The sequence below is a fragment of the Galeopterus variegatus genome, unplaced genomic scaffold (genome assembly GCF_000696425.1).
Source record: "Galeopterus variegatus unplaced genomic scaffold, G_variegatus-3.0.2 Scaffold5451, whole genome shotgun sequence".
NCBI classification, from domain to species: domain Eukaryota; kingdom Metazoa; phylum Chordata; class Mammalia; order Dermoptera; family Cynocephalidae; genus Galeopterus; species Galeopterus variegatus.
This window is the reverse complement of record NW_007731562.1, coordinates 108,798-119,626: the sequence shown is the minus strand read 5'-3', so window position 1 is coordinate 119,626 and position 10,829 is coordinate 108,798. Positions and strand designations below refer to the sequence as shown.

Below are 10,829 nucleotides of genomic sequence, written 5' to 3'. Positions count from 1 at the left end.
GACACTGAGGGTTGCGATCCGTTGCCGGTCATGAAAAAAAAAAAAGACAAAAAAAAGAATTTATTGAAGAATTGGGGTCGGCCCGGTGGCGCACTGCTATAGTGCGCCGATTGGGAAGAGCGGTGGCGCTCCCGCCGAGGGTTTGGATCCCACATACAGACCGGCCGCTCACTGGTTGAGCGAGGGGTGGGAGCAACACTGAGGGTTGCGATCCCGTGGCCGGTCCCGGCCCGGTACGGGCTCGACACTGAGGGTTGCGATCCGTTGCCGGTCATGAAAAAAAAAAAAGACAAAAAAAAGAATTTATTGAAGAATTGTTAATGTCTTAAAGTGTAAATGTTCTCCAACTATAAATGGAGACTATAACTAACCTCTAACCTCAATAAATGATGTAACCCCATAGTTACATTTTACTCTCAGTGATTGGCTCTTTCCATCTTCTTATTGATTCTAAACATTAAAGAGGGATTTTCCTTCCCTTTTGCTTCCTTTTCTTATGTGTAGGTGCTAGCAATGTAATTTTTCAATTGGACCCCACTGGCCAATTTTAGATTGGTTTCTAATAAGAAATTTTATTATTCTTTTATATAGTTCAAATGATTGGAAGGCCTAAAATGGTCTAAATATGTGCTCCACTTGGTATAATAACTAATAGATAAATCTGCCTTTTATTTTTAAAGAAGTTTAAAGAGAATAAGCAGATGAAGATAAAACTTATCTAAGAACATATGGCCTTATTTTTTAATGATCACAGAAAAAATAATGTAAAAAAAGTGACAGCAGCACATAAAATCATTCATTTCTATTTGGATTGTGTCAAGAGAAATAACTATTGCATAATGAAATGACAGATTACTAAAAGATGGTAATATAAAAAGAAAAAGAACAATATTGAAAGTATAAACGAACATAAGCCACATTACAGACTCCCTAATAAAATTAAGGACATTCCTGGCTTCACGTTTTTATAGGTATCCATCGTTTGAACTATATAAATTGTCTCGAAAAATTATTTTAGGCACTTGTAATGAACTATTCCATATCTTTCCTAAAGCAGTGATGCTTATCATTATTAAGAAAGTTCTCCCATTGCAATGGTAATTTTATTAACAGATTATAAATTCCATGAGAAAAGGGGCTATGCCTTATATTTCATCATATTTCTCTTATAATATCTATCAAACAGAATTATGCATACAAAAAAGTGAACTCAGTATAGTACATAAAATCTCATTACAGATCAACATGAACAGATGAACACCTATAATTGATTTTGATGATTTGGAACATTAACTTTAAACTCCAATTAAATAAAATGTTACTCCCCAAAAAGCAATTCTATTCTTCTCATTAGTAGACCTGTACTACAAAAACAAAAATTATTCTGAATTTCAACAGTAAAAATTTGTGGACTTTTGCTTTCTCTCTTGTTATACACATACTTTCATAATAATCTTAGCTCTGCCTTTTGACCTAAAATATTTACTATCTAGTTCTTTACAGGAAAAGTTTGCTGACCCTGTGACACAATTAAGTCACGGAAATATAAAGAGGGAGCACCCAATCCAGTCTTTTGCAGGTGGTAGGTAGTGATGCCAGAGCATGTTTCCTAGAATAAGTGATGGCTGGACTGGGGCCTAAAAGACAAGACTGAGTTAGCTAGGGAAAGTGGGTAAGGGATTGGAGGAAGAGTAGTCTAGCCAAAAGGAAAAGCATCTGAAAATGCATGAAAGCAAAAGAGCCTAACATATTTAAAAAACTGAAAGGTGTTCAGGATGGCTGCAACCAAGAGAAGATAGAATGTGGGATCAACAGGGTTAAACGTTGCTGTGAGGTCAAGAAAGATCAGGACTGAAAATAGTACCCTGAATTTTGCAATAAGTTGATCTTTATTTCTACAGCACAATTAATGAGAGCAGTTTCAGTGGACTGGAGAGAGCAGAAGCCAGAATGCAGTGGGTTAAGAAGAAAATAGAGCATCCAGAGACAGTGAGAGAGAAAGAAGAGTAACTAGACGGAGACGTGAAGTTGAGTTTTCTTAAAAGATGGGAAAGATTTGAATGTTTTGGTTAAATACTAAGGGCAAGGAGCCCCGAGGACAAGTAAGGGAAGGGATTCATAGTAAAAATGGAAGAACTAGTTTTAGAAGGAAGTAGTACACTCTTTCCTCTCTGTTATCAAAGGGAAAACAAGAAAGCTGGGCATAGATTCAGGAAAGTTTTTAGGTATAACAGAAAATTGAGGAAGTTCTCTTATGATGGCATCTACTTTTTCAATGGTGTATAGGGAAAGAGAAAAGTTGAAGCAAGAGAAGATTTTTTTTTTTTTTTTTGTCTTTTTCCGTGTCCGGCAACGGATCGCAACCCTCAGTGTCGCGCCCGTACCGGACCGGGACCGGCAACGGGATCGCAACCCTCGGTGTTGCTCCCGCGCCTCGCTCAGCCAGTGAGCAGGAACCGGTCTGTATGTGGGATCCGAACCCTCGGGCGGGAGCGCCACCACGCTTCCCAAGCGGCGCACTTATCCAGTGCGCCACCAGGCCGGCCCAAAGCAAGAGAAGATTTTTTTTTTTTTTTTGTCTTTTTCCGTGTCCGGCAACGGATCGCAACCCTCAGTGTCGCGCCCGTACCGGACCGGGACCGGCAACGGGATCGCAACCCTCGGTGTTGCTCCCGCGCCTCGCTCAGCCAGTGAGCAGGAACCGGTCTGTATGTGGGATCCGAACCCTCGGGCGGGAGCGCCACCACGCTTCCCAAGCGGCGCACTTATCCAGTGCGCCACCAGGCCGGCCCAAAGCAAGAGAAGATTTTTTTTTTTTTTTTGTCTTTTTCCGTGTCCGGCAACGGATCGCAACCCTCAGTGTCGCGCCCGTACCGGACCGGGACCGGCAACGGGATCGCAACCCTCGGTGTTGCTCCCGCGCCTCGCTCAGCCAGTGAGCAGGAACCGGTCTGTATGTGGGATCCGAACCCTCGGGCGGGAGCGCCACCACGCTTCCCAAGCGGCGCACTTATCCAGTGCGCCACCAGGCTGGCCCAAAGCAAGAGAAGATTTTAAAAAGTCCTGGTTGCTAATGCGGGGAGAGAGCTGAATAGTGAAACCTGTGAGGATTACGGGTGGAGCTGAGGACCCAGTTAGGGAGGAAACTATCATTTTTAGCAGAATGACCCTAGGGAGGTGTGAGGTTTCTTCTAGCAGCATTTGGCAGCCTGGGTGTAGTCTCACAAGACATTTATATTGATCTTTGTAAGCATTTATATTGATCCAGGGTTGGGTTTTTGTTGGATGGGTTTAACAGAGTACCCATGGGATAAGGCAGTTGAAAGCACTGGCAAGAGAGTGGATGAATGGACAGGCCATAGAGTCTAAGTTGAGTAGGGATGGAAGTAATTAAGGGGAGGAGGCCAAAAAGGATAGAACGCAGAGACTGGACAGCTCAATGAGGTTAAAAAACAAACATAAAAAACAAGTGAAATAGGAGTAAATGATGTATAAATAAAAGGATTCTTGATGAGAATGAAATTTGAATGTAAGTTTCTGGAGGTGGAATAGGGTCCAGTATGTGACTACAAATGTAGCTGAAATTAGTGGAGGTGAAGGTCATTGCAGCTGAGGAGACTGGATAGCCAGGGTTCCACTTAGCTTCCACAGAGCAGCATCTGGAGTGTGTGTGGATTGGTCCTGAGAAAATATTTGCATCCCAATGTTTTTAACACCATGATCTCAGGGGACATTTCCTAGCAGTCAATTTTCAATGTATTCAAATGAAGTTACCTTGTCTCATCTCAGACCTGTGTGTTCCTGCCTCCTCTGAACTCTGGTCCTGCTTGTCAGTGACCTCTTTCTGGGGTAGCCAAGTGTGAGGAACACAGGGTGGATATCTGATTGGATTGAGAAATCCCTACTTGAAGGAAATTCTGACACATGCTACAACATGGATGAACTTTGAGGACATTATACTAAATGAAATTAGCCAGTCACAAAAAGACAAATACTGAATGATTCCTCTTATATACGGTACCTAGAGTAGTCAAATTAGCAGAGACAAAGTAGAATGGTGGTTGCTGGGAGCTAGAAATAGGGGGGAATGAGGAGTTGTTTAATGGGTACAGAGTTTTAGTTCTGCAAGGTGAAAAAAGTTCTGGAGATGGATGGCAGTGATAGTTGCACAACAATGTGAACGTACTTAATGCCACTGAACTGTACACTTAAAGATGGTTAAGATGATATATTTTGTTATATATACTTATGTATTTTATCACAATTTCGTACTGGTCCTGGCTTTACACTGCAACCCCCCACCCCTCTGCCCTCTGCCATGAATTCTGGGCCATTCTTAAGGAATTTTTACTCTTTCCTCTACTTCGCCAAAAGGAAACTGTTGAGCACCTACTTTATGCTGGGTACACACATTCCCTGCTCGTGTCGGGAATCACAGAAGGCTTAGGACGTGTTTCCTCCTTTCCTTAGGGAATGCATGGCTTAATGGGGCAAACCAGCAAATAATCCAGTGCAGTAACTGCAAATAGGGAGATTAAAGGGTGCTCCCATCCCTCACAGCTCACAGTGTGGTGCTGGCCCCAGCAGGACCACTACCAGCAGCAGCAGCTGGGACCTGGTTAGAAATGTTAGAAAGAGCAGCTGGGAGCTTCTGATTGACTTCTTTCATTTAGCACAATGTCCTCAAGGTTCATCTATGTTGCAGCATGTGTCAGAATTTCCTTCAGGTAGGGATTTCTGAATCCAATCTGATATCTGCCCTGTGTTCCTCACACTTGGCTCCTCCAGAAAGAGATCACTGACAAGCAGGACCAGAGTTCAGAGGAGGAGGGAGCACACAGGTCTGAGATGGGACAAAGTAACTTCATTTGAATACACTGTGCTAGGAAATGTCCCCTGAGATCATGGTGCTAAAAACACTGGAGTGCAAATGTTTTTTCACGACCAATCTGCATACAATCCAGATTTACTGAATCAGAGTCTGCGTTTAAACAAGACCCCTGGTAAAACTTGAGCAGTGGTGCATTGCTACAGAAGACAGAAACAGGGCAACCAACTGTGCTGGTTTGCCTGGATTGAGGGGCTTCCTGGGATGTGGGATTTTGGGTGCTAAAACTGGAACAGTCCCAGGGACTGATAGGGTAATTCAGTTTTTGTTTCTGAACTTGCAAGATGTCTGTATAATACATTAAAACCCTGAAAGGGAAAAAAGAGAAGGAGAGAGAGAGTGGATAGGACATTGAAGGATTTTTTAAAACCCCATATCCTTTCTTAAAGATTTTGATATGGAGTCTGATTGGGAATCACTGAATGAGGATGTTGACTATGTACTTAAGTTTTTTTTTTTTCCTTTTTGTCTTTTTTCGTGACCGGTAACAGGATCGCAACCCTCAGTGCCGCGCCCGTACTGCGACCGGCAACGGGATCGCAACCCTCGGTGTCACGCCTGCACGGTGCTCAACCAGTGAGCAGACCGGTCTCTATATGGGATCCGAACCCTCAGCGGGAGCGCCACCACGCTCCCAAGCGCTGCACTCTACCGAGTGCGCCACCGGGCCGGCCCTGTACTTAAGTTTTTATACAAGAATCTTCACCCATGGGTGGGAATATTATCACTTAGGAAAAAGAATAGAGTACATGGGAAAAAAGGAGAGGGCCTAGGATTGAGCTTTGATAATCTAACATCTGAAGGTTTAGTAGAAGATAAGACGTTTGAAGAGATGAAGAGGAGCAGCCCAAAAGAGAAGACAAAAATAGAGTATGGTATCGCAGAAGCCAAAAAAAAAAAGAAAGTTTTAAGAGAGGTAAGCAATAGTCAGATACTGTACTGCTAAGTATTTAAGTAAGATAAAAACTGAAAAAGTTCCTTTTGATTTAGCAGCACGTAAGGTTCTGCATATATACACTCATATTATACTTGAAGAGAAATGTTAAGAGAAAAAAGGAAACAAAACACTTTCGATGACATCTGCTGCTCTTGAAATACAGACCACAAGTCCTTTGCATGGCCGCTGAGGTCCTTCATATTTGCCTTCCTGCCATAATGTGGATATCCAGGCAGACAGCAGCAATCTCATCTCCGCCTCTCTTTCCCTGCTTTAGTTACCTGCTCTTCTCTGTTCCTAGAACTTCATATTTGCCTTCCTGCCATAATGTGGATATCCAGGCAGACAGCAGCAATCTCATCTCCCCCTCTCTTTCCCTGCTTTAGTTACCTGCTCTTCTCTGTTCCTAGAGCCCACCATGCTCCTCCCTACCATAAAGTCTTCATATATGTTGTTCCCTCAGTGTAAATGCTCCCTCTAACCTCTTAATTTCGTTCACTTTATTGATCTTTCAGAGCTCAGTTCAAACTCACTCTTGAGACACCCCGTTGTCATGGGCCTCCTGATGTATAAATATGAAGAGTGCAGCTTTCCAAAATACATCACTTTCTTTTAAATCAAAGTATTTTAAAAATTATTTATTCCTTTTTTGTTGACTTAGGGTCACTTTTCAGAATATCATATAACGCATATTTTTAGATAGTTAGAAATTTGAGGCAGTGAGGAGAGAGCACTATTACAGACTTTTTACTTTACAAATCAGACTCTAAATTTAAGTTTCTTTAAACTAGATGCATAGACCAATAAGCACATGAAAAAATGTTCAACATCACTAATCATTAGGGAAATGCAAATCAAAGCCACAATGAGAAACTACTTCACATCCATTAGGATGACTATTATCAAAAAAACAAACGGGAAGTAACAAGCATTGGTGAGGACGTGGAGAAATTGAACCCTTGTACACTGTAGGTGGGAATATAACATGGTGCACCTGTTATGAAAAACAGTATGGTGGGTCTTTGAAAAATTAAAAATAGAACTACCATATATGATCCACTTCTGGGTGTATACCCAGAAAGACTGAAAGCAGGGACTCAAACAGATATTTTTTTCACCCATGTTCATAGCAGCATTATTCACAATAGCATAAATAGCAACCCAAGGGGCATCAACACATGAAAGGTAAACAAAATGTAATCTATACAGTATATACATATATGGAATATTGTTCAGCCTTAAAAAGAAAAGAAATTAGAACACATGCTACAACATAGATGAAGTTTGAAGAAATTATGCTAAGTGAAATAAGCCAGTCACCAAAGGACAACTATTGTATGATTCCACTTATATGAGCTATCTACAGTAGTTAAATTCATAAAACAAGAAAATAGAATGGTGGTTGCCAAGGACTGGGGGGACGGTGAATGGCAAGTTACAGGTTAATGGATACAAGTTTCAGTTTTGCAAGATAAAGATTTCTGGAGACGGATGGTGGTGATGGATGCACAACAAAGTGAATGTACCAAACACCACTGAACTGTGCACTTAAAAATGGCTACTGTGTTAGATCTTATGTTGTGCATATTTTATCAGGATAAAAAGGAAAAAAACTAGATGCACATATATGGTCACTTGGAATATAAGGAAGGTGACATTATATTACAGTGGGTAAGGGATGGTCTGTTCAATAAATGGTGCCAAGTCAACCGGATACCCATATTGAGAAAAAGAAACAAAAACAAACCCTTCATCCCTACCTCTCACCACACACAAACATCAATTCTACATATATTGCAAATGTAAATGTGAAAGATGAAACAATAATGCTTTAAGAAGAAAACACAGCACAGTTTTATAACCCCGGAGTACACAGATTCCTTAAACAGGATATAAAATGTTCTACCATAAAAGAAAAAAATTAAAAATGAAAATATATTAAAACTAAAAACTTCTGTTCACCAAAACATACTAATGAGAGTGAAAAGGCAACCACAGAATTAGAGAAGATATTTACAATACACATATCTGAAAAATGACTCATGCAGACTATATAAACAACTCTACCAATCAGTAAGAAAAGGCAGACAACTCAATGAAAAATTGAGCAAAAGACTTGAACATGACACACATCCAAATAGTAAAAAACATATGAACAGGCAGTCAATTTCATCTGTCACGAGGGAAATGCAAATTAAAACTACCATGAGATACTGCTACAAACCATCAGATTGAAAAGACAGAAAAACCTAAGCATTAGTGAGAATGTGGAACAACTGGAACTCTCATACATGCTGAGAACTTTGGTACATTGGCAGAACTTCAGAAGCTGGGAGTATCTACCATAGGACATGTACTATAATGCATAGAAGCACTTTATGTTACAGCCTAAAAATGAAAACTTCTCAAATGTCCATCAACGGTAAAATGGGTAAATAAATTGCAGAACATTCACCTAATGGACTACTATATATCAATAGAAATAAGCAATCTATAATAATTCTTATCAGCATGGATAAATCTCACAAAATACGTGGTGGCAAAATATGAAGCTGGTTACAAAAGAGTTTGTATTGTATTTTTCCATTTACATAAAGCAAAAAGCATGCAAAACTAATCTGTGATGTGACATAAGTCAGGAGTGGTTACCCTTTGGTTGTAGGAGGGATGTTGGAGCAAGTAGTAACTGTAAGGTAGCCCAAGGGAAGCTTCTATGGGGTGACACTGTGAATCTGAAAGCTATTGGTACTGATAAACTTCTTAAAAGTCCAAATAGAAGAAGAATGAGATAAAAAATATCTGAAGGGTTTTTTTTTTTTGGCTGTTTTAGGACCAGCCATCTAAGAGATTATGAAGAGGATGTAATTATAGCAGGGGTGGATTATGTGTTAAAAATGACATACTACGTGCAAGATATTGTGCTTGATGAAGGCATGAAATCATTCAACAAATATGGACCAACAATCTTTTATGTGCCAGGGAGGTTGTTATAAAACTCCTTCAAGGTAGTGGGGGATACACATATCATACATATACACTGTTAAGAGTTAGCGGGCAGGGAGTGGGGCGGGGAGAACACACACACACAGAAGAAACAGAAGAGAGAGAGGAGAGAGAAAAGAGTATCTGCAGTGAATGCTGGTAGAATGATGAAAGCAAATCACAACAGAAGTATCTATCCAGGAGATGGTGGTTGCCTAATTGTGAATCCTCCCTTTGTTTAAAATCAGAGAATATGGTAAATCAGAAACAACATATATGTAGGAACCCAACTAGACAACCTGGTTAACCACATTTTTCTTCAAACTTTGTTGAACAGAAACTTCCGTGTTAAAAATAAAAGCATAATTTCTTAATGGCGATAATAGAAATGAGATCTGCAAGGAAACCTCTAGTGGAAACAGGCCTTTGGATAGTCAAAGAAGGAAAATTAAATTCAGAAATGGTAGGATTATTCTTTCAGCTTTACTCTTCTTCAACTAAATACTGTCAATCCCAGTCTGCAAATGAGAACAAACATTTAAGGAGATAAATAATGCATGGATGAGTCTGAGAGGCATTTGTCTGGTATATACGAGGTGCCTATTATGTGGTAAGGTGAAGACCATAGTGCAATGGTGGAGACAGATATGTCGATAAATTATTCAAATACAGTGTACTAAATACGTAGTGTAATTAAGTAGGAAAAAGCCCCTGAGGGTAAAGAGGGAGTGACAATGCTTGGGAGGGTTTAAAAAGGTTTCTCTGAGGTGACATTTAAGTTTGGCCTTGAAGGATGGGTAAGAGATTGATGGATATGTCTAGAAGTGCGACGAGAGGGAGGCCAGAAGAAGAACAGAGCGCTGAAGAACCGTGCAGAAACTCAGATGCAATGAATCCTGATAGAACGAAAGCCTAGGAAAGGCAGGTCGGGGGCGAGAGAGCCTAGGATCTTCTACAAGGTTTTGTATGTCAGAAGGCAATATGGCACAGAGGTTAGGAGTCCGGCTTCGTTCTAATTTGGGCTCCGCCACTTACAAGCTGTGCACCGAGTCGGTGTCCCCATTTGTAACATGGGAATAATAGTATTTTCCTTATACAGTTGCAGGGAGGATTAAATGACTGAATGTGTATCGATCAATCAGCAGAGCGTCCGGTTCATATTAAGTGCTAAACGGGAATGTATCATCATTATACTACCAGAACAAAGCTCGGTTTCTGAGGAACGCCGCCACCGCCCCCCGCCTCTTCCCCACTGCCACGACTGGGGAAGGGAAGTTTAGCTCCGGTCGGGCCGCGCCCACTCCCCTCTCCTCCTGCCTCCTAGGCCTCAGACCCTTCCTCAGAGACCAGGGCCAGGCCAGAGAGAGGGAGAAGGGGCCGGGCGAGTAAGGTACACGCTGCCGCTTACCTGGGCTCGGGTCCCGCTCCTTGTCCTCCGCTGACCCGCAGGCCTTGAAGCCAGGCGGCAGCGCCGGCCCGATCAGGTCCCTCGCCATGTGCGATGGCGGACCCTGGTCACGCATACAACTCTATCCACGCACGTCAAATCTACCCAAAAGGCTGCCCGCGACCCGCCGCAAATGCTGAAAGCTTTTCCGGCGCCGACCGATGACGTACAGGCTGTAGTTGGCTGAGCCGAGTACTTAGCGGTAACGGAAGTGACGCCTAAGGCTTGTTCCACAGTCGCGTGCTAGGTTCCAGACCTAGTAGGAGGCATGGCTAAGCCGGCTGGTGATTTTGTGAATCCTGTGGGGTGGCTTCCAGCCCCGGAGCTGACTCCCACGTTGGGGCCCATGAGCAACATCGCCCAGCTGCCTGATAACTGGATGTTCTGGGCCATGCTCCCGCCACCGCCACCGCCGTCGTCGCCGCTCGCAGCCGGGTCAGAGCCTTCCTCGCGCGAAAAAAAAAACATAAATTTCCCTTCAAGCCAGTCAGGTAGCTTAGGCAATTAATCAAACAAAAAGCACTAGAGCTCTGCAGTAAGAAAGGAAGAAAATGCATGTGTGCCCAAGTCATTAT

At 42.1% G+C, this 10,829-nt stretch overlaps 1 protein-coding gene across 1 annotated transcript in view; it reads right to left on the bottom strand.

Moving 5' to 3' along the window:
- The window catches only part of GPALPP1 (GPALPP motifs containing 1), a 32,814-nt gene extending 22,454 nt beyond the window's left edge, over window positions 1-10,360 (bottom strand). Inside the window, exon 1 of the mRNA XM_008589447.1 lies at window positions 10,216-10,360. Within this exon, the coding sequence (XP_008587669.1) occupies window positions 10,216-10,330 (115 nt within the window). The 5' untranslated portion in view covers window positions 10,331-10,360. The remainder of the gene's footprint in view (window positions 1-10,215) is intronic.
- Window positions 10,361-10,829: the final 469 nt, after the last annotated feature.